Source organism: Eschrichtius robustus, chromosome 4 (genome assembly GCF_028021215.1).
Source record: "Eschrichtius robustus isolate mEscRob2 chromosome 4, mEscRob2.pri, whole genome shotgun sequence".
Lineage (NCBI taxonomy): Eukaryota > Metazoa > Chordata > Mammalia > Artiodactyla > Eschrichtiidae > Eschrichtius > Eschrichtius robustus.
In genome coordinates this window covers 60840307-60864445 of record NC_090827.1, presented here as the reverse complement: position 1 = coordinate 60864445, position 24139 = coordinate 60840307, and the positions used below count along the sequence as shown (strand labels likewise).

Here is a 24139-nt window from a genome sequence, read left to right as displayed (position 1 = left end):
GTACAGCTGATGTGCCTGCAGGAGAGAGAAATGAAGAAAAAAAGAAACACACACTTGCTTGGGTGAATGCAAATCTTTTATTATCTCAACAGAGATTTGTGTTTCTAGTATACATTTTTACCTATATGCTACCCAAGTAGGTAGAATGCTTTTAGATAAAAGTAAAGCCAGTCCCCAAACCAGGGCTTCTGATTACAGGAAGTGGAAAAGTATAGATATTAGGGATCCTGCCCAAAGTTTGAATCCCAAGTCTGCCCACTGACCAATTCTGCAAACTAACTAGCTTTTAAGAAATAGTATAAACATGAAGTAAAAGATTCCAATTGTGGTCATATTTGACTAATTTTAATAAAGTTTACCTCTGCCACTGTGTAAAGAAATGATTAAGCAGTACTTTAATGATTTAAAGATTTGAGGGGATGGGGCAGCAGAGAGAAGGACTAACACAGAGACAAACTTAGATTGTGCTAATTAAAAACAGTTCTGTATCATATTTGCATGCAAGCTGTATGCCTTATAAAGGAGTTTTAATTTTGCATCATAACTACTTATAAAGTTCAATTTAACAAATAGCTACACTTTCAGAAAAATCAGTTATTTTTTTTTCTTTTTAATGTCCTTTATTTTTTAATTTCTTTTAACACCTTTATTGGAGTATAATTGCTTTACAATGGTGTGTTAGTTTTTCCAGTATAACAAAGTGAATCAGCTATACATATACATATATCCCCATATCCCCTCCCTCTTGCTTCTCCCTCCCACCCTCCCTATCCCACCCCTCTAGGTGGTCACAAAGCACCGAGCTGATCTCCCTGTGCTATGCGGCTGCTTCCCACTAGCTATCTATTTTACATTTGGTAGTGTATATATGTCCATGCCACTCTCTAACTTCGTCCCAGCTTACCCTTCCCCCTAACCTGTGTCCTCAAGTCCATTCTCTACATCTGTGTCTTTATTATTCCTGCCCTGTCCCTAGGTTCTTCATAACCATTTTTTTTTTTTTTTTAGATTCCATATACATCTGTTAGGATATGGTATTTGTTTTTCTCTTTCTGACTTACTTCACTCTGTATGACAGTCTCTAGGTCCATCCAGGTCTCTACAAATGGCCCAATTTCATTCTTTTTTATGGCTGAGTAATATTCCGTTGTATATATGTACCTCCATCTAGCTGGTTCTTGCCTAAAAATTTTGTTGCTCTCTGTCCAAGTTCAGCCCATCCTTTAGAGAACAGCTTCATTCCCACCTCTTCCCTACTCTGGCTTTTATAGACACACATCCTCCCGCAAGTTAGAGGCAGAAATACAGAGTTTGGTACCACCCACCTCCCACCTTAAGTACCCACCTGTCTGTCCATTCAATGCTACACTCCCCTGTGCGGTCCCCAGGCCTGACTCTTGTCTCCACCACTGGGTAGCGAAACCTTAGAGCCCTGCCTGTTGCTTCTCTCCACCTGCACCATCCTAGCTCAAGAGGAGCCCGGGGAGCTCAGTCAGGAGAGGCTTGTGAGATTGATTTGAGGTCAGAGGGAGATAAGCTTAGTTTCCTCTGGTGTGGGATAGAGTGGGAGGAAAAACAGGAGTAAAATCAAAGCAGCACTCAAGGCCAGAAGTCAAAGCGATCTTCAATAATGGTAAAATTAAGATCCACTTAGGTGACAGTATTCAAACACGGAGACTTTCATTTTCACTTTTTCTCCCCCATATCACAGCCTACATGCACACGCATGCGTGCACACGCCAACAGACACATGCCCCAAAGCAAATCGCAGCCCCCATGTATCCCGTGGTATTGCATATGCTGCGAGATAAGCTTTAGGCGACACTCCCAGCAGTGTTTTGGACCACAACACACGCTAGAAACCAATGACGTGGCCCTTCTTAGGTGGCTGTACTGACTGTTGTCTGCGCCTAACTAGTCCTCTTCCCAGTTAACCAGAATCATTGAGCTTTGACCCACCTTCACCAGCACCCATATGAGGACCCAGAACCCCACACGGCCCCAAGTTGGGCCCTGATTCCTGGACAGTCAGCTGAAGGCAGACGGGATGTGCCAAAGTGGCGGGTTTTATCTGCAAGTGGGCGCGGATCTAACACTAGGGTCCAGGCGGCCGGAGAGCCCAGCAGGTAATAGCATGGACTCTGGAGCCAGCCCTTGTGCCCCGGTCCCTCTAATTACCAACCATGGGCTCTGGGCCCTTAGTTTCTCTGTGCCTCAGTTTCCTCATCTGTAAAATGGAGATAACAAGAGGACCTACCTAACAGAGCTCTCGTGAGGATTACTTGAATTGAAATAGGTGAAGTTCATAGAACAGTCCCTGGCACAGAGCAAGTAAAGTGTCGGTTGCTATCATTTTTATTCTTGTTGTTGTTTATTACATTGTGGTTTGGAGGAAGGAGTTGTGATGTGAGACTATTGCTGTAAAGAGGGAAGAGCCTTTCCTTAGTGTAATAAAGAAGGATTTGGGGCACATACAGATGTCAACCCTCTAGCCCCTTTCCTCACCAGTCACCCACTTCCGTCCTCTGGCACATGCGCAGACACATGCTTTTAAAGAGGAAGAATTCCTCTGAGACAGAATGTTCCTTTCCTCTTGGTGACCTTGACTGAAGGAGCCACCACGCTCTCTGAAGTGGCCACCTGCTCCTATTGTCCGTTTCTTACCTATTCTCTAGACGGGAAAGAAGAAAGAAAAGAGCAAGAAAAACAGTCCAGAGGTTTGTTAAAGACTTCTCAAAATAGATCAGACGCACACACGCATACCCAGGAACTTGGTCAAAGCATTTACACGTGCATTCTAAACAAGCCTGACTGATGAATTCCCAAGGAGACGTAGTTCAGAAGTCATCCACAGATAGCAGCAAGACACTCACCTTCTTTTGTCATCCTGAGAACGCCCCACCGTCACCTCCCCTGTCCCCGGCTCTCTCAGAGCGATAACAACATTTTTAAAGAGCCTAGGAAAGCTCTTTCTTTCGGAGGTCGTTCGGTTTCATCCTATCACATCCTAATATTCTCATTTTTTGGATATGATTGGCAAGTATCCTGCCAAAGAGGTCAGATGAAACGTTTCTTTCATGTTTAAAATGGGAGGAAAATCCCTCAATGAGAAGAGTTCCCAGGGGAATATTTGAAGTTTGGGAACATTGCTAAGCCCTGGAAGACAGGAGGGCACCTTTAGGACAAGTGACGGGGAGGTAGTCTGGACAGGAGCAGAGTCCCTTCTGAGTGTGGAGGACGTCCTGTGTCTGTGAAGGACTAGCCTGAGCGTAGTAAAGAGAGGCAGGTGTTGGGGGCGGGGGAGAGAGCCTGTAAAGGATGTCATAGTTTATTCCAGGACTGCAGGGGCACAGAACAAAGCAGGGCAAGTGATGCCCTCCAGGGAAACCCTCTCCCTCGGGTAGTCTGACCAGGTCCAACCAGAAGCGTGGGCTTCTGGGATTTTGTTCTGGTTACTTCAAGGATATTTTCTGACTTTATTCAGACAGAGAGTCCTTAAATAACTCTCCTCCAGCTCAGTCGTCCATGGGGACTCGCAAGCACACGCTGGGGCGGTTGGACCAGAGCTGTAGAGTCATGGGAGTAGACGTTGCGGTAAGACCTGGAGCAGGGGTTCCACGATGGACAGGTGGAGAGACTGCTGCTTGGGGACCTTCTTAGCACAGTGACTGGTCTCAAAAACTGCCAGTTATCTTTTTTATTTTTTTTTGCGAATATTACATTTAATCATTCAACATTTAAAAAAATAATTTAAATACCCACTATGGGCTAGAGACTGTGCCCAGTGTGGAAAGTTCAGGGAGAAGGGGGGTAAGATGCAAGATGAATATGATTAGAATCTGTCTGGGGAGGCTCATAAATACAACACAGAGTGCTTAAGAGAAGCAGACACAAAGAGCTGAGAACACACAACAACACAACAACTTGCTTGGGGGTGTCAGGAAAGCTTCCCAGAAAGGTTGATATTTAGTTGTCATAAAGAAAGTGTAGGAGCTGGCCAAGCTAAAAAAAGGGCCAGGGATGTCACCAGTATATTAATGATTAAACATGCAAAACCTAGGAAATAGTCCTGGGTTCAAATAATAGCTTAATCATTTACCAGCTTATAAAACCTGAATCAAGTTCTTAAATCTCTCTGAGCCTTAACTTGCTCATCCATCAAATGGGAATCATTCTCTTCATCTCATAAAGAGAATTCAATGAGACGGGAGCTGTAAAGTTCTTGGCCCAGCACCAGACCGAAGTAACCACCCACAAGCGTAGAACAGATCATTCTTTAGCCTGTTCTGTTTTTTTGTTCTGAGTTGTTATGAAAGTGGGGAAATGGCCCCCTGAGAAACCCCATCAGAGAGACCCAGACTTCAAGGAGGCTTTGGCTCACGGCTCTTCAACAGCCCTCTGGTCAGGCAGAACGTGTTGGCACAGTGGAATATTCTGGCATCTCGGCTTAGAAAAAAATACATAAATTTCCTCCGGTTCTCTCTTGATTTCTTCTGGTTCCAGGGCTTTACAGCATGAATCACACCCAGTCTGAAACTCACACGTGCCAACAGGGAAGATGAGGAAGACAGAAATGCCAGCCAGCTCCCCATCCCCCATCCCCAGGGCACTGCCCACCCAGCGTACACACCTTCCTCATAGGGCAGAGCTTCCCGGCCCTAGCCACACCTTCCTCATCTTTCCTCTCCCCGCCCTGCCTCCAAAGAAGAAGGAGTACGAGGAGAAAGGGAATTCCAGTTTACTTTAAACAGAACTCAGGGGGAAATGGCATTTGTTTTCACAAGGAGGAAATCAGGCCTTTTCGGTTCCCGCATAAAGTCGTGCTACCCTGGCTACTGTCAGCTCAGCAACTCCCTCAGATGCTGGAACCGCGATGCCCTGAGGCGTGGAACTTCCCAGCATGAACTTCCCGGCGGCTTCCGAGGGCGGCAGCTGCCGTGGAGGTGAAAGCGAGCTTAGGACACAAGCCCTCCCATGCTGGGGGCCTGATGAAGGCCTTCTAGTTCCAGAAGACCCTTGCCCCCATGGTGACACCCTCTGAGAAGAGCTGGTGGGTGGCAGAATAGTTAATGAGGTGGCCCGAATGTTTAAGTACCATCTATTTTACGTCACACGTTTTGGCCTCCTTTTGGGCAATATGAACCCTCAGAAACGCCCCTTCGCTCAGCTGCCCTCAAGGGCCCATGGGGGGAAATCACCCGCTAATTCCAGCTCTTGTTGCACGGCTGTCCCTTGCGAACAAGAAGGGTGGCCTTGAAGAGCCCTGTTTGAAGACTGGTCTACACCGAGGGCCAGGCAGCCACCAGTCCCATGGAGAGGAAGCCGGTCACTCTACTACTTGCTGTTTCAAAAGAAAAAAGCACTTGAGTTGGGGAACTGCCTGTTTTATCTTCGGTAGAGGTGGTATTTAAATATATCCAGTAAATCGCAGAGTTGGAGGAGATCCAACTGCCTAGAGTTAGGGAAGAAACTTTGAAGGACAAACCTGTGATTTCCTAAATTAAATGTATCCTGGGGCAAGAAATAAGGGTCTTATAGAGAAATCAACTACATTCTTTCTCTCCTCCCATTTTTTTGAAAGGAGGAAATTAAAGGTCAGTTTTCAAAGCTCCTAATTGCAATCAGTGTATCTTTTTGAATCTTGAAATACGCCCATCACCTTACCTTGCAGTAATAATCCTTATTTCACAAGTTCTTAAAAGAGCTGTTAAGAGGCTTCAGTGAACTTTGAATTGTTCTAATTTCAGCGCAGTTTGGAGGCTGAGAAGCTAAGTGCAGAGTAGAGGTTATCCATAAGGGGACTGACCCCAAACTTTCTCTACTTGATCCAGTCTGCATATCTGAGTGTTCGGTGCCATAATTCTACCTTGACAATAGTAAAAAGGGAAAGAGAACTGTACTGATAATTATACCAATCTGGCCCTAAAGGATTCTAGGAGCAAAGAGATGGATGTGTGAGTGTCCAGAAGTGTGGAAGCTCTAAAATGGTACATTATGGTCGGTCTGTGTAGACACATCAAGCTCTGGTCTTAGTCTCAATGTTAGCAATACCTCCTTGGCCTTTTAGAAATTATAACCAGCGGGGGCATGAATGTCTCCTGTAGCCTTCTTTCCCCCAAACCTTTGCGGGAGTTACTAAAGAGTTAATGAGTAGACTCATTCGCTTCTTAGCTCTGCTCTAATTCCTTTGGTGGAAGGGCTAATGAGAAGAACAAAATACAAAAGCCATTCATAAGAGAGGGGGAAAAAAATAGAAGAAGTGGCAAAATCATCCACAAATAGTAAATCTCCAAAAATGTGGGACAGATCTATCACCTTTGCGATGTAGTTCATGAAAGATGGGCACTGGTCCAGGAAGGTATATCTGGATAGGACTTTAGCTTGGTGCACAGGGCACCTCATTTAATTTTCTTAAAATTATGTGGGCCGGTAGAATAGCTCTTCTTTCTCTGTCACAGCAGGTGAGCGGTGTATGGGTCCACAGGGTTAAGTGATTAGCCCATAGTCAGACAGCTAATGATAGAACCACACTTGAATCCACATATTCAGACTCCAGATCTGATGCTCTTTCCAATGCGTTTAAGAGTCCCATTCATTTGTTGAAGTAGAAAATAATTTCTCGGTGGCCTGAACGAGTAAATAGGGTCCCTAGTACCAACTTTAATGCCAAAAAGTCACTTTAACTATGAGGAGACAAAAGCCCAATTGATTCTTGGTATTTCTGAGGTGAAATAAAACTGAAATATATACATTATTAGCCACCAACTCACACAAAAACAGCATTGTGCCCCAAAGTAGTAATCTCTGGAAGCAGTATGGTTATTCTTACAAGGCTATGTGCTCAAAGGGTTTTTTGTTTTGTTTTTTTTTTAACTGCCCATTAATAGTTGCCTTTGGAAACAGATTTTAAACTACACAATAAAACATTCCTGTTACTTTATGATTGTACCTGGTTATTTCTACAAACAAAACATAGCGTTACCTACCAGACTTGACCTCATTTTATACACTAAACTTGACTTTATCCTCTACAAAATCAGAGTCACCTTTCAGGGCTGAAAACTGGACACATGACCCAAAGAGGTGTTTTTTTTAAAATGCTTTGATTTGATGGCATCATTAAAATTAGTGCATCTCCTACCAAGATGACCCTTTTGAAGTGGACACTACTGACATAGCGCTGTGGTTCTGCTTTATTACAAAATCAACAGCATTATTTTGTCATGACCCTTGACTAAGCATCCTAGGTCTTCCAATATTTTGCAAATGCTAGAAAGACAAGCTAAAGCATATGAAAGAAGAAAATAGTACTTCAGGAGATTTTAAATCCACTACCCCTGCAGACGGCAGCAGCAGCAGCAACAGATTGGTGGCATTCTTAAAAAAATGATCAAATATTACTGTGAACTGTTTGCTGAACTCAAGGCCAGCCAAAAGGTCTTAATAAATATTGGCCATTTACCGAACTTAGCCTAGCCTGAGAAGCATTTTGATAACAGAATGAAGCTCCTGGGTTTTGCGTTGCAGAATGATCTGGAATGAACACCCCCTTCCTTCATCTTCTTTCTGTGCCTTTTCTCCTTCCCAGGGAGCATTGCCGCCATTACAGTGACAGTCATTGCTGTGGTGTTGCTGGTGTTTGGAGTTGCAGCCTATCTAAAGATCAGGTAAGACAGCACCTTCCTCTTCTTTATAAAGAATGGAATTCCTTTTTATCAGGCTCTGGGCTGTGAGCTGTTTGGCTGAGTTCTTGTTTCTTGATAAGTATCTCAGCTCTCAGAAATCTTGGCAGGGAAGTGAAAATGGCCAGCGTACTGCACCCTGGACAGGAATAGATGCGGCAGTATCTGTAAGTTGGCAAAGCAGAAGAAATCATCCGGACTATACAGCGTGACGATGTAATGGAAGCAGAATGAACCTGGAGTGAGGGGACTGGGGCCTTGGCCCTCCGCCCTTCACTCACATCACCACCCTGAGAAAGCCACATGCCTCCTGAGCCTCAACTTGTCTCACCTGGGAAATGGGCGAGATAGGCAGGCTCAGTGGTCCCAAAACACTGATGTTCTGAACACTGATGTGGGAGTGTGTACCCAGCCTGGAAGGAGGTTCTCACCGCTTCTAAAGCAAAATGTTGAAAATACAAGGAAAGTGTAGTGTTTTCTACAAAATTGGGGTTTTTTTTCCCCCGAGACTATATCCTTATAGTTTGGGTTTTAAAATATCCTTTCTCTTATGAAAAGAATGTGATCACCGATGGTAGTTGAGTTTTTACTTTCTTTAGCCAAAGAGGAAGTTGCAGTACTCTGTGAGCCCTCCACTTTTGTCGTCTACCGTCTGTACAATCAAAACTCTCAAAAACCACGTTACTCACGCTGAGTGTCCTTCCAGCTGTAAAATGCCAAAAGGCAAGTGGCTGTCTGGTTCCCCAGTCTGCCCAGTGCCTATAACAGGGACAGAGGGACGCATGCCACCGTGATGAGCACACCTGGTCCCTGACCCCCCAATGCGTTCTCCTCCCAACAGCCAGGCCCATCTTTGCGGAAGCCCCTTCGCCCTGTCACTCCCTCCCTCAAACGCCCCCAGTGGCTTTCCCCCTGCCCTTAGAATTAAACTGACCCTTCAGCTTGGCGTGAGCTCCTTCATGGACCCACCCTGCCACGTCTTCTTGCTCATCACACATTTCTCTCCCTGTTAACCACTGAGCTGCAGTCACACTGGCTTTCCATCCAGTTCTTAGAACACACCAGGTACTTTGTCTCTCCAGGCCCTTGGTTCTTGTTGGTCCCTCTCCCTGAAATGTTTTTCTTCGAGTTCTTCCTCATACGTGGCTTTCAAGTCACATTCTCCAGGAGACTTCCCTTCCAGTTTGGTGCCTTTGTTATTTATTCTCCTAGTGCCTCAATTAGTTTCATCCTGGCTGTTTTCACTGTATGTGATTTTATTTGTTTTTTTAATATGTTTGTTTGCTTGTCTATTGTCTCTTTTCCCCACAAAAATGTAAGCTGCCTGAGGACCCAGCGTTATCTGTGAGCTCAGGGCTGGCATAAAGAAGATGCTCGATAAATTGAATAAATGCACAACTGAACGTAAGAACACACAACCACACAGGCACGGTTGTGCACACATGCACACTCTTGACTTTTTCTCATCACAGCTGTGCTTCTCCCTCAAGAGGCGTGTCCTGGTTCCCCACGTGGAGCGCACGTATTTAGTTTCTCATCTCTACACACACATCCCCTCTGCTGCCCTCTCTCATCTCCTCCGGTCACCCCAGCCCAGACCCGTGCCCACTGGGGAACCCTCCCCTCCCCCTTCCCTTTTATCTCCCTCCATCTTTTGTTCTGCAAATGAACAAAATCAATCTAATGACTGGTGTCAAGTATGAGAGTGCCTTGTGATATCACCCCTATCTAAGGTACAAAGAACAGGAAAGCCAGGTTTCAAAGAGAAATCGGAATTAAAGTGCCAGCATTACCTGTGTCTAAAAGCCTTTAAGAAAGGATCCAGAGGTCTTCAAATTAAAAAAGCAATCTTTCTCTTCATTAAGTCTATATTTCCTTGAGCATCAAACAGTTTTATGAATTATAGCTTACTGAATGCTACCCTTTCCCATCTGGCTTAATTACTAGTTTATCACGGTAGATACACTGTATTTTAATTATTAGTTAAATTGGCTTTTATGAACTAGTCTGGGTACCTCATTTCCCACTTTGTAACAGAGTTTCTCTTTGTGTTTGGGAGATTCTGGGTGGGGCTCAAAGAAAGGAACTTACAGAGAAAATTGAGAGACATTGTGGAATCACCAGTGGTGAGTTCCGAAGGGCTATGTCACCAAAAATGACTCCATAGAGTATGGAACAAAATAGAAACACTTCCCTCTCGCCACAGACTTGCCAGAAATGATGTTACAGTAACCTCAGGACTCGTCTTCTTGACTCCAGGCAAGAATTCAATTTCACCACCAGAAGCCCACCACTGATGACAGACAGGCAGACTAGAGCAGTGACTGAGAATTCAGACTCCAGGAGCAGGGAGATCTCAGTTCCAATCCTAGCCCTACCACTTTCTAGCAGGTTCTACCATCACCTGGGCATGTAACAGAGCTTCACTATCCCTCACTTCCCTCCTCTGTAAGATGAGGACCGTAATTGTAACTACTTGGTAGCATCGTTGGAAGGATTAACGGATGCTGCTTCCCAAGTACGTAGCACTGCCATCATCATCATCATCGTCAAAGTGGCCAGCTGGGAGGAACGCCAGTAGGACAGCTGCTCAATAGATAGTTACTGAGCGTTAGCCAGGTGCCAGGAACTCTTCTAAGCAATGGGGTCACATCAGTCATGAGACACAGTTCTGCCATCTCAGAACTTACTGGGTTTGGAAAATTTTGTTAGCATGCCCTTAAAGTTGGTTCTAATGAGTGCTGATTAAAATTGTATAACATTTGACTTAAAAAATTTAAAGTGTAGGGACTTCCCTGGTGGCACAGTGGTTAAGAATCCGCCTGCCAGTGCAGGGGACACGGGTTCGAGCCCTGGTCCGGGAAGATCCCACATGCCGCGGAGCAACTAAGCCCGTGCGCCACAACTACTGAGCCTGCGCTCTAGAGCCTGTGAGCCACAACTACTGAGCCCGAGTGCCACAACTACTGAAGCCCGCGCACCTAGAGCCCGCGCTCTGCAACAAGAGAAGCCACCCAATGAGAAGCCCGCGAACCGCAACGAAGAGTAGCCCCCGCTCGCCGCAACTAGAGAAAAGCCCGCGCGCAGCAACAAAGACCCAAGGCAGCCAAAAATAAAAATAAATTAATTAAAAAAAAAAAAATTTAAAGTGTATTTTTTCTCCAAGCATTCTCGACACTAGATAAATTCAGTGAATGATTAAATTGAACTAGTCGTTGTTTCTCTCTCCTGTAATGTAGTTCCTCCCTCTTAATGTAGAAAGGCCCCCATGGTATAAATATAAGATTGTTAATCTTTGGCACTACAAACTTAAGGATGGATAAAGTGATCAGACCCCTGTTCAGAAACCCCCTAAGTAAAACCTCTTTCTGCTGCTCTGTTAATTATTTTGGAAAAATGATAACATAAGGAGGTTAATAGCCCTCATGAATCTTAAGGCTGTGCTAAAACCCCTTCAGGTGTTATTTTGCCAAATTCTTGGAAAGCCCCACTAATCATTCATCAAAAATACACTTGGCTCAATTGACAAATGTGTGTGCATGGGTGTGTGTGTGTGTGTGTGTGTGTATGTACCTAAGGTTGAGTTTTGCCTTGGCTGGAAATTTCCTCCATTCCTATTGTCCCACATTTCTGAGAACAATAACATGACAGAGGTATGTTATCTGTGGTTTTTTTAGCTCACTTGGCTGGAGCAGCAAGTGACTGAAATCACAGCCCATGAGGGAACCATTAGCTTCTGGCCTGCAACCACGGACTATCACCCCAGGCCCAGCCGATGTCCCGGCAAAGGCAAAAGAAGATCCGCTTGAAAGGGCAGCCTCACCACCAGAAAAAGGGCACTCCTTGCGAGCTCTGCTAAACAGTGGCTCAGGAGTTTCACCACTTTCCCAAATTCTAGCTTGCTCTGAAGGCGTCTGTAAACCGATCAGCCACCCGTTTTCACACTCCTACTCTTCAGGGATCCGTGACCCCTAGTTTTGTCACAGTATCTCCTGCCTGGAGGACCTCATCTCTCTGTAACCTAAGCCACTTTTGAATGCAGTTTATAAAAATGAACTGCCCAGAACCTTCCAAGGCTCTTTTCTACTATCCACCCCCGTATTGTAGCCGGCAACAATGTGGGGTGGAGGGAGGAACGTGGAGTTTGCAATCAGGTTCGATACTGACCCTTCTACTTACTATTTAGGTGGCCTTGGGCAAATTATAATCTCCCTGATCCTTCATTTCTTCACCTGCAAAAATAGAGCTGATAACACCTATCTTTCAAGGTTGTCTTGAAGATGAAGTAGAGTAATGAATGTAGATGACCTGGAAAGACCGTATAACATGGTGGTTAAGAATATGGACTCTAGGGCAAGTTCAGTAATCACTCTGCACTCAGTTTCCTTGTTTGTAAAATAGGACTAGAATACTAATACCTAACTCAGGCTTGTTATGAGGATTAAACTATGATACAGATAAACACGCAGTTCCGGGGTTGAAGTGAGGGCCGTGGAAGGGCCAGCTGCTGTCTTCGTTGTAATTGTCACCATGCGCTTCCTACTTAGGTGCTCAGTAAATTGTAGCCACCAGCAGCCCCGTTCCGTAGGCATCAGGGATTCAAAAGAGAGAGGAGAGGTGGAGGAGGAGGAAGATGGCGCGGAAGCTCAGTTTTCTAATTACGTGTTGACGCGCAGACTTCCATGTTCCATCTTGGCAATTTCAATTGTGCTTTTTCTGAACGCCTGTAAAGTGGCATCCACGTTATACATTCATTAATAGGAGCTATCTGTGAGAAATCTTTATTCCAGGGCAACTTTAAAAGAAAGCAAAAGCCCTGCCTGCCTCTAGCAGAAGGTTGTCTTTAATTAGTGATGATTGAAGAATGAGGTAAGTCAGTTCTGTTTTGTTTAAGTTGGCTCAAAAGCGTTCAGCCACGAGATAATCTCCTGGGCAGGAGACCGTATCTGCTATCGCCAGCAACGTGGATACTGCTATAATTAGGTGTGCTGGTAACCCAGACAGACAACACGGCTGTTCCCTTCACAAAAATAAATGTGATCTTGATGTGTAGACACAACGGGGCCTGGCTCTTAAGACATCTTTGTAGAAGTCACCTGTTTTGCTTTAAGTCTTTCTAGTGATGACATTTTCTGCAACTGGATTCTTCCTGGTTGTTGTTAGGTTGAAAAACTAGGCCCATAAAGAGCCAGCCATGAAGTCTAAGATCTTCTAGAGTTTGTTAGCTACAGGTTGACCTTTTCGGGTCAGCTTCTGGCGTTCTGTAGGTCTAGTTGACTTGATTCTCTACCTCAGTGGTTCTCAAGACTTTAATGTGCATAAGAACCAATGCGCGAGGGCTTCCCTGGTGGCGCAGTGGCTAAGAATCCACCTGCCAATGCAGGGGACACGGGTTCGAGCCCTGGTCCAGGAAGGTCCTACATGCCACGGAGCAACTAAGCCTGTGCGCCACAACTACTGAGCCTGCGCTCTAGAGCCCACGAGCCACAACTACTGAGCCCGTGTGCCTAGAGCCCGTGCTCCACAACAATAGAAGCCACCGCACAATGAGAAGCCCACGCACCACACCAAAGAGTAGCCCCCGCTCACCACAACTAGAGAAAGCCATGCACAGCAACAAAGAACCAAAGCAGCCAAAAATAAATAAAATAAATTTATTAAAAAAAAAAAAAAAAAGAACCAGTGGACGAGCTTGTTAAAAACACAGTTTCCTGGGTCTCAGCCCCGTAGGTTCTGGCTCAGTGTGTCAGGGTGGGGCCCATGCACTGGCAGCGCTCACCAGCTCACGGGTAATGCCAGTGCTGTTGGTCCAAGGACCAGACTTTGAGTAACCCTACTCTACCCTTTCCTCCCAACACTCCAAACACACTTGGCTCTAAAGTTTTCCAGGTATGATGCTCTGCTGTTTCGTGCCTTTGGTTTTCTTGAACATGCTGATCCCTGGCCAGAGGTGTTTGGTTCACTTCTTTTTTTTTTTTTAATTTTATTTATTTATTTATTTATTTATTTATTTTTGGCAGTGTTGAGTCTTCGTTTCTGTGCGAGGGCTTTCTCTAGTTGTGGCAAGCGGGGGCCACTCTTCATCGCGGTGCACGGGCCTCTCACTATCGCGGCCTCTCTTGTTGCGGAGCACAGGCTCCAGATGCGCAGGCTCAGCAATTGTGGCTCACGGGCCTAGTTGCTCCGTGGCATGTGGGATCTTCCCAGACCAGGGCTCGAACCCGTGTCCCCTGCATTGGCAGGCAGATTCTCAACCACTGCGCCACCAGGGAAGCCCCACCTCTTTTTTATCTGGCTAATTCCAAGTTGTCTAGCTCAAAAGAGATCTTCTCTGGGAAGCTCCCACCCTCACCCTCTCCACGGTGAGTTTCATGCTGCCCATGCCTCCTTCGTACCGTTCACTTCCCTGTACTGGAATCATTGCGTCCACCGCCAGTCTCCTCCGCTAGAAGGACAGAGAGCCCCTGGCAATACCTGACATAAAAGAGTTGCTTTATAGATACTTGCTGGCTGAGTGAATGATTCTGGATAAGAAAGTTAGGGGTGCGGCAGCAGTGTTGGTTTATTCCAGATCAGGAGAAACCAGGTTTAGAGAAGGGGAAGCGATGGGAATCTGTTAAACCATAGACTTCCCCTAGTTATCTCGTGACTCTGAACTTGTTGACAAATAGGCAGGTGTTCCGATGTGCAGGCCTTTTCTGTGATGAGTGTCTGCCAGTATGATACTGGCAGATGATTTTAAAATATAAAATAAATTTTACCTGCCCCTTCAAAGTAAAGGTGATTATTTAAAGATACTGAATTATGATACTCTAACTGTTGCTGCTAACTTGCAGTGATTAACTGTGGGCAAATAAATTCACCACTAATGGTCACAGATTTCTTAGCTTCAAATTGGTAGTTCACAATGTTAATTTCTTACTTTTGACTAATGTACCATGGTTATGTCAGATGTTAACGTCAAGGAAAGTTGGGTGAAGGGCTCATGGGAATTCTTTGTACTATCTTTGCAATTTTTCTATAAATCTAAAACCATCCCAATATAGGAAGTTTTTTTAAATTATAGTTCAGTAGCTACCACACAGATGTGTTGTTTGCTTCTGCCCCAGAGCCTTTGCACATGCTGTTCTCTCTGTCTGTAGGGTCTGCCTCAGGCATCCCCATGGCTCATCCACATCTCCTTTATGTGTCTGCTCAAATGACATCTTCGTGAGACTTTCCTGATCACCATATTCAAAATTACAATCCCCACTTCCCATATGGAACCCCTCATTCCCCTTCCTTGCTTTATTTTCCTCTATTGTACTTATTACCATCTGCCATATTATTTTTCATGTCGTATTTATTGTGTCTTCCCCCGTTAGAATGTAAGCCCCCTTAGGACAGGGATTTCTGTCTCTTACTTCACTGAAGTATTCCCCAAATCCCAAAATAAGGACTGATTGGTGATAACTTTTCAATGAATAAATGAAAGAAGGCAGGCAGGGAAATGACAATCAAAAAAAGAAAGCCACCAACGAAAACAAAGGAGACAGTGACAGCTGCACCAAACTAGCTTTGCTAATAGATGATTAAGAGTCTAAGGCCTAATGGCTAATGACCAAGGAGCTGCAAGTTCAGTTGTGTTTTCCCAGCACTAAGCCATACCTTATTCATCTTTATAACTCTCCTTCTTAGCACATCATAAGCACCAGTGATTGAATGGCAAGACTCACTTTACTAGAGATGAGAGGACTTTGGAAAGAGTAGTAATAAACAAAGTTGGAGACCTGCTGGAGAACTGGGGTTGACCCTTATAAAGGAGAAGGTGTTTTCTGAAATATGTTTGTCTCAACATAGAAAAAAGTTAAACACCTCATTCATTTTCAAAGAGCATTGAGTTCCATTAAGTATCGATGCTATAGCTATCTTAAAATAGGTACCTTTTCACAGTTGTGGAGAAGGCCTCAAACCACAAATGTCACCACCACGTTTACCAGTTGTCACCAACAAAGCATCACCAATTGTGACTGCGGGGAGTGGGGAGTGTTGCTTTGTTAGAGCAAAACCACTGGAGAAGGAAGCAATGAGGCAAGGGCTTCACAGAAGTCATTCCCTATTTTGTCCCCTCAGGTTCTGCTTTTAGCTAACTAAATCATCCGACGCAGTAGAACAATAGTGACAAGAAGCACAGTGTCATTGATTTACAAGGACTGAGCCTATACTGAGTGCTTCAAAGCCGTGTCATCACACGGGAGAAATGTAGTTGTAGTTCTCTTTCCTCTTCCTGTCTTTAAGGTTAAAATGGTGGCTTTGGCCCTTTCTGTTCTTTAATAAGGTATTTTCACTTTGCCATGGTTATATTGCACAATGAATTGCCACAAGCCATACTAATCCCTGCTGGTATTGACAAAGCAAACTCTGTGTATTTACTCCGTGTACTGTTTATCTGCCACTGGATGTAAGCAGTTATCATCAAGTATTTATTAAAAAAATACCATTGCATTAAGAGCAACATATCAGACAGTCAGAAATTTAGAAGCAAAGTAAGACGTAGTCTGCCCCCGGAAGGTTTACTGTCTAAGGAAGCCAACACACAGCAAATGGAAAACTTAGCTATGCTGGCTGGCTGGGTGCCGGTCTTTACGAAGAAATGGAGTAAATGAAACTGCCTTGACATGACGAGGATGTCATTCATACAGAGTGCTCTTCAGATTGAAATTAGATGCAGCAGCCTTGCAGTCCAGAGCCAACAGGCCTTAGTTTTAGTACCACCTCTCCCAGTACGTCACAGTGACAGTCTTCCAGATCCCTTGGGCCGAGCCCCACCTTCTTAATCTTGAGAGTGGGAGGGTTTTTTTGTTTTATTTATTTATTTATTTATTTATTTTTGGCTGCGTTGGATCTTCGTTGCTGTGTGCGGGCTTTTCTCTAGTTGCGGTGAGCGGGGGCTACTCTTTGTTGCGGAGCACGGGCTCTAGGTGCGTAGGCTTCAGTAGTTGTGGCACGTGGGCTCAGTAGTTGTGGCTTGCGGGCTCTAGAGCTCAGGCTCAGTAGTTGTGGCACACGGGCTTAGTTGCTCCGCGGCATGTGGGATCTTCCCGGACCAGAGCTCGTACCTGTGTCCCTTGCATTGGCAGGCAGATTCTTAACCACTGTGCCACCAGGGAAGCCCCGAGAGTGAGAGTTTTTTCACCACTTTAGACCTGACAAATGCCAATCTGAAAAGTTCCCCCATTTCCATATAAAACATGCCATGATTTAAGAGGTTCTGACCAAGAGAGATAGTTTAAAGTGATCATTAAGGATTCTCTTCTTATCTCACACACACACACTCACACACAAGATGTGTTTGTCTTCCTCTTTCCACAGTATTACAGGATTTATCCAAACCTGGCTTGAATCCCAGCACACCCAATTCTTCTTGTTTAGGCTCATTATTACATTATAACATGCCCTACGGGTTCAGTACACTCCCAAACATGGTTTATCTCTATTTCTTGCTTTGCTTCCCTCATTTATCAGTATTTTGCTCAACTCACAGTTCATTCAAATGAGAAGACAAAGAAAAATGAAAGCTCCATCTTCTTCCTTTATTTTACTGGTATGTGTGTAATAGACATCTCTTATAATACAGAAGATTCAGGTATAGCTCTGATCAAATAGTCTTGCCTACAATAACCACAAGCAGTAAGACCTGATGCCCAGAAGATTTTTAATCCTCTAACCCCACTCTAGCATGATAGTAATTTTTTTTAGGTTATAATGTAAGAAGCTGGTTTTATAACTATGCCTGGGGCATAGTTTCAGGAGTTCCTGGAGAAAGTGAGGGAGGCGCACTTTTCACTCAGTATCCTTTTTTATTTGCAGATCTGCCATGCGCTTGTGTAAGTTTCATTATAATAAAAATTAAAAAGCAATATTGGGCAACACTTATTGTGCATTTACTACGTGCCAGGTCTTTTATATGCATTACCTCATTTAATCCACCCACCAATCCCAACGCAATTTTTTTTAAGTTTCTCCATTTTATAGATGAAGAAACAGGGAGTTAAAAATATATTCAAGGACATATATCTGTAGGCTCAACTGACATTTTATGAGAATCAAATTATATGATAGATATAAAAATGCTGTGAGAAAGCATACAAAGGTGAGACAGAGTATCCTATCAATAAAAGAAGGTGCTTATTGGGTCCCTTTTGGCCAGACTTGTCACAGTAAGTCATGCTGAAACTTAGGCCCAGCTGCAGTCTTGTAATCCCTAGGTTTCTACTTGTTTAGTCTATAACTTCCATTTCTCAACCCTCCTATCCTATTAAAGAATTTGATTGGAATTGGAGGTTTTAGGTGTGGGGGAAGTGTAGGCGATGGATGGATGAGACCTCATTTACCAGCACTGCCCTCCCCTATTCCTGCCGATCAGTAGATCAGTGGTGTGTTATTTGTGACCTCTTTCCTTCTCACACCCACAGAAATGAGTGTGGGTCTTCAGGGAAAACAAACTATATTGTGGAAGTTTCCAGGTGTATAGACTGGGTCAACTGAGCCAGCCTTCGGGACAGAAATCAGAATTTTGAAAGCTAAGAGTCTGAAGCCAGCACATCAAGCATCTCTTTTCAACTACCTGACAGATGTAAATAAGCTTAGAAGAGTGACAGCGCTTATTTTAGCAACAGATAGACCTATATAGCAAATGCTTTCTGTGCCTCTTGGGGTGTATTTTCATTTTAATTTTCATATCTAGCTGAGAAAAAAGTTAGGGGGAGCGGGTATGTTCGTCTGTACTATAGATAGCCTACCTGATTTCCAGTGGCGAGGTGTCAACATTCACAAGCTAACCTGAACCTCAGAGGCACCAGATGCTCATTTTGTGGTGTTCTCCAAATCCTGTCATTGGTTTTATTCTTAAAATGCCATAATCCTTTCCAGGAAGCTCCCACCTTGTGAACAGATTGGATAGTCAGGATGTATTTTTTCCTATCACTGTTTCTGCCACAAACATTTATCGAGGACTTACTCCTCCAGGTGCTGGAGATAGAGGCAAGAACAAACAAAACAGGCAAATAATCCATATGTATAGTCTAATTCGAGGAGAGAGGCAGTCACAAAAGAAATACGTAAATTGTATCGCATGTTAGAAGGCAATGAGTACTATGAGAAAAACTAAGCAGGGAGTGCTTGGGGCAGGGAGTTGCAAGTTTAAATAGAGCTCCTAAGGAAGGCCTCCCTGAGAAGGTGACATTTGGGCAGATGTAAGGAAACGTGGGAATGAGCTATGTGGAGATCCGGAGGACAATTGCTCCAAGCTGAGGGAACAGTAAGTGCAAAGACCCTGAGGCAAGAGCGTGTCAGGCATGAGAGGAAAGAGCAAAGAGGCCAGTGCGGTTGGAACCGAGCAAAAGGCACTGGCATAGTAGCTGATTTGCTCAGAAAAGTTAACAGGAGCCAGACCCTGCAGGGCTTTGCAAACCATCGTAGTGACTTTGGCTTCGACTCTGTGTGGGATGACGGGCCACTTAAAGGCTTCAAACGGAAGAGTGATAAGCATCTGATTTCAGTTTCTTTTCGAAATAATATTAATTGTGGAACAGGTTGCCAGAATGACCCAGCAAAGCCGGATCAACCCATATTGCCCTTGAGCTAAGGTGCTAAACAGGCTCCAGGGAGCTGAGCTCAGAGAGCTGGGTTCAGATCCCGGAGGTGAGGATTCGACTCATAGCTCAGCTGGGTGACTTTGGGCATGTCAGTTAACATCTCTGAGCCCCATTTTCCTCGTCGGAGAAATAAGGATGAACAATACCTGGCCCATGGTTTTGTTCTGAGGATCAAGTGAACACGGAACTTTGTAGATTATAAAACATTATATAAAGGTCAGGAGGGGTGGTCAGAGCAACAGCGGTTCTGGTTGTGTCGTTATCGTTTCAGGGAAAATGAAGTCCAGGACCTAAGCCAAAATGCCAGGAATGCAACCTTCCCTTTCCCATTACTTCTTATTAAATAGCCGTGGAAAAGGGGCCTCTTCCTCCTCCAGCACCGGAGGTCAAGGAGAGAGACAAGGTCCCAGCTGATCTCAACAGAAGGCGACAGTTGGGCTCCCAGTGGATCAGTCATAACTTACAAGGTGTTTGCGGACTGGGGCCTCCCGGCTTGGTGCGTCTGCTGCGGAGGGGCTGTCCTAGTGAAGAATTGTGTCTTCTCTCCCCGGTTCAGGCCCCAGGGCACGGGGCTGTCCGCAGATGGGCAACTTCTCCAAATAACCACACCCCTCTTCTTCCCACCAGGCATTCCTCCTACGGAAGGCTCTTGGATGACCACGACTACGGGTCCTGGGGAAACTACAACAATCCTCTGTACGACGACTCCTAACAAAGGAAGGTGGCCTGGGATGAGGAATAACTGTCTTTATTTATCAGTGCTTATCCAGTAGAATTAATAACAAGTACCTGATGCGCATTGAGCGACAATCCTAAGCCCTGTTTTGTTGGTTTGGTTGTTTTGTTTTCCTCCCTCTCCTCTGGCTGCTACAACTTCCCCTTTCTGGTACCAAAAAAAAAAAAAAAAAAAAGAAAGAAGATTATTTAAAAGTGAGTGGAGTCTGACATGGGCCAACCCTAAGCCGTCCAGGCCGGACACCACGGTGGAGGTGTCTGTACCCAGCGCAGGTCCCGCCGCGAGAAGAAACAGGAAGAGGGATCAAGTTGTGTCGTCAAGGGTTACTTTTAGGGGAACTTTCAGTGTGTGGTATTTCTTAAACTTTTCTTTAGGAGATTACATTAAGTCTCAATGAGGGGAAAGGCAATGAGTGCCGGGAGGAGTTCGCCCTGCAGGTAAGGAAGCAGGGGTTTCTCAGATTCCTTTCTAATCTCAATTTATCTGGTTGTGTCTGACAGGACACCTGCTTGGCTCTGCTAGCTGGATGCCAGTTTCTTAGCTGCCTAATTAAGGAAAGAGGAACCTAGAAGGTGCCCTGGGGGAGGCCAGCTGGCTGAGGGGCAGCGTAGCAGGCTGCTGTCAGATCTCAGCCTGCCTGCTGCCTGGCCTCCCCTCCAGGACACCTGTCTCTGCTGAGGATGCCCGTTCTAGTCAACCGCAGCTGGGACCCCAGCCCACAAGCTTTCAGCGGTTCCGCAGGAGAAGGCTGTGAGATGAGTTTAGCTGTAAAAAAGAAAGGGAGAGGCGTGCGAAGTGAGTGTGCAATGGGGGCGTGGAGGAGGGTGGGAGGGAAGGGGCGTGTAACATACACCGCGTACCTCATTAGGGAAGGTAAGATCAGCCCTCTGTAACTGTCAGAGACATCCACTGCCTGGAGGGGCCTGTAGACTCCTTGCTTTCTACCCGCAAAGCAACTGGTTCACTGCCTTACTGTCTGTTGGATAAAGGCCGTAAACCGCTTTTTCTTGTTGTTGTTCTTGTTGCTGTTAATTTTTTAAAGGCACTAGTTTGTCTGCAGTTGCTCAGCGAGGCTTTTCCGTACAGACACGGTGATGAATCTGTTTATTTTCCCCAAACATTTACCTTACTAATTCTGCTGTTTGATCAATGGACACCCCTGGGTACATAGTTTTAAAATCCTGCATCACGAATTCTGAGAACGAGCTGATCACCTTTGTGGGAATGCATTTCCAGCGGCGCTTCTCAGCAGCTGGTCATTTTGCTTCCCCTCCCCCATCCAGGGAACGTTTGAAAATGCCTGGTGATAATTTTCTGAGTGTCACATTCTGGGGGTGCTACCACTGGGTAGAGGCCATGGAGGCACTAAACATCCCACGATGTACAGAGTAGCCTACCCCAACTAAGAGTTATCTGGCCCCAAAGGTCAATAGTGCCGAGTGTGAGAAACCCTAATTTATTGTGATACTCCTTGCGACAAAACAAGACGCCCCAGGTTAGTGATAGTTTTTACTTTTACCTAAATGAAATGATTCGTTCAATTTTTATCTTAAAAGTATTTAGTTTGTTGGCGGATGGGTTGTTTTTGCTATGCATGGTTGCCTTTTTATTTCTGTGTGTTTTCTAGATAGCTTTATTTCATGGCTCTAGCCCTGCCCTCCTGAAACACCTGTGTATTAGCAGCCGGCATTTTATGCCCTGATTTCATAGAGTAGAAAATATACATTGGGTTCTGTTTCAGAATGTGTCATAGTGTCCTATGCTATCATAAAGAACTTGAAACTGCATCATATTTTATTTCTAAACTTGGACCTGCTGCCATGACTCTGTTTAGTTTCCAGAAACTTGACCCTCAACTCCTCCTGTCACTCACTGTGGCCCAGCAAAAGTACTGACATGAAAACGGCCGCTGCCGTGCTGGGCTAAACTTCTCTGGCGGCAGAGACATTAGGACCGGTGACACTTTCCATGACCTGCCAATCCCCCGCTCTGAAAGAAATTATTCCTAAACTCCTGAGGTGCCAAAGGAGAATGAGCAACCCCCAGAGGTATTTTACAACAGGAGTGGGGAATAAGAAGTAGGCTTCTAGGAATTCTCATATCTCTGATTATTAAAAAAAAAAAAAAAAAAAAGTGGACACTCTCAGAAAAATGGCCAGGAATGACCAAGGGTACCCCTTCTGACCATGCTTGCCCTGAATAATGATCCCTCTTTCCCACCCTCACCCCCTTTAATAGGCTTTCGGTTCAGCAAAGGACAATTCAATAACGACAGGACATTCCACATATTTTTTTTTCCTCCCTCGGCCACAAATGTGTTGACAAAATGTCCATGAAGCACCTTTGGAGAGGTGGTCTTCTGGATGTTGCTTCAGTCATAAATACTGGGTGAGAGGGACCAGCCTCTTCCCAGGGAATCCTGACTCGGCTAGCATCTTTCCCTACCAAGGCTGCTGTTGGGCAAGAACACTTGATGAGTTGGTTGCTCTTATTAACTTCCAGATCCTTAGGGTAAAGAGAGGGATCTGGACCTACAGCAGATGCATTCAGCAAGGTGACAGCTTCCCATAAACACTCTAACACTCCTTGTTATGTTAGTGTAAAATACCGATGGGTTGAACCTTATTTTGCCAAGCGCATTTTTCTGTTTTTGAGTTGGCCAAAAATGTTAACAACTGCATTCAACAAATATTGCTTAACACACTCAAACTCACACACACACACGCACCCCTGAAATATATGCCAATAACTGACGTCCTTTACCTCAGGGAGCAAGTCTGTTCAGGCCTACTTAAGGGCAATGGCTCCGGTGGATCTAAAACAACCATATACTATCCAGGGACCGGACTAGTCATAATGCATTAGAGAGAATGTGAGAGCAGGAGAGAGGCCAGCAGCCTCTTCTAGGTCACAGATTGCAAATGATGACAGAGTGGGGTTCAAGTGTGTTTTCTTTTACCGTGGCCCCAATGAAGTCTCCTGCCCTCCCTGGACGTCTGTGTCTTCATTTCTTAGTCGGGCGTGATGCTGTCCTATGGACCTCACCCCATGCTACCTCACAAATGTGTTGTGAGGATTAATGAAATCATGTCTACAGTGTTTTCGATTTCTGGAGAAAAATATTTATAGACATTTTAAGTATTACATAAATGTATAAATGATCTCAGTTTCTTGTTTGACTGATGTGTTGTTTTTACTTAAAGCTATGAAACGACAGCTGTATAGTAACTACATACAGACAGCTGTTACAACTGAAGCTAACCCCCAATGCCGCTGCCTGACTCCTGGGACCATGAAGGATGGTTTCCACCCCTGAATGAAAGGATGGCCCAGGACGTAGGTCTCACAGACTATTGAGTTAGGGTAACACATATGGATACCTGAGCGCTGACAGCAGTAGACCTGGCCTTTACCATCCCAAAGTCTTCTGAGTTCTTTGTGGAGTTGATTTTGGTTTACTGTCATCTGTTTGCCCTTTATCTTGCTTGCAAGGGTGCATGGTTCAATCCCTCGCATCTGGGAAATGAATTTTGCAGCTGGGCCAGATGCTAATTTGCACGTTGATTCACCTTCTTTGCCTTTTATCTCTTTTTGGCAAATGAATGTACCATTTCAACTTTGATTTTAAAGTGCTGGTTGATATTGGTAATAGTGCTAACCAAGAGACCAATGCCAGATTGCTTTTTTGGGGTGAGTTAGCCGACATCATTTCAAGATGGAAAAACTTGCAACTTCTTTGATATTTGATCTCATTGTATCTACATTTGTTGTAAGACATATTGCATACTAATGATAATTATATCAATTAAAGTTCTTAAAAGCTTGCATCTGACAGTGTTGATTCACATTTTGATATGTTTTGTTATTCAAGCCATTCGGTTCCTATGCTCAGTACTGCTCAGATTAAGTAGTCCTGGCTTGTTCTTAGAGAAAATTTATCCCACGTCAATAAATAATACTTTCTGCAGAGTGGGAAGTTCTCTCTGATCTTGAAACAGAATTGAAGGATGTCAGAAATGAAGAAACTTTCCAAGCAATGATTTTACTCTTAACCATATACCATGCCTTATAAAATAGTTATAAAA

The 24139-nt window shown here is 44.7% G+C and overlaps 1 protein-coding gene across 1 annotated transcript in view; it reads left to right on the top strand.

Annotated features, from left to right (window-relative positions):
* PARM1 (prostate androgen-regulated mucin-like protein 1) overlaps nucleotides 1-23881 on the top strand; it is a 104579-nt gene extending 80698 nt beyond the window's left edge. The window contains exons 3-4 of the mRNA XM_068542818.1: nucleotides 7589-7667; nucleotides 19946-23881. Of these exons, the coding sequence (XP_068398919.1) occupies nucleotides 7589-7667; nucleotides 19946-20030 (164 nt within the window). The 3' untranslated portion in view covers nucleotides 20031-23881. The remainder of the gene's footprint in view (nucleotides 1-7588; nucleotides 7668-19945) is intronic.
* Nucleotides 23882-24139: the final 258 nt, after the last annotated feature.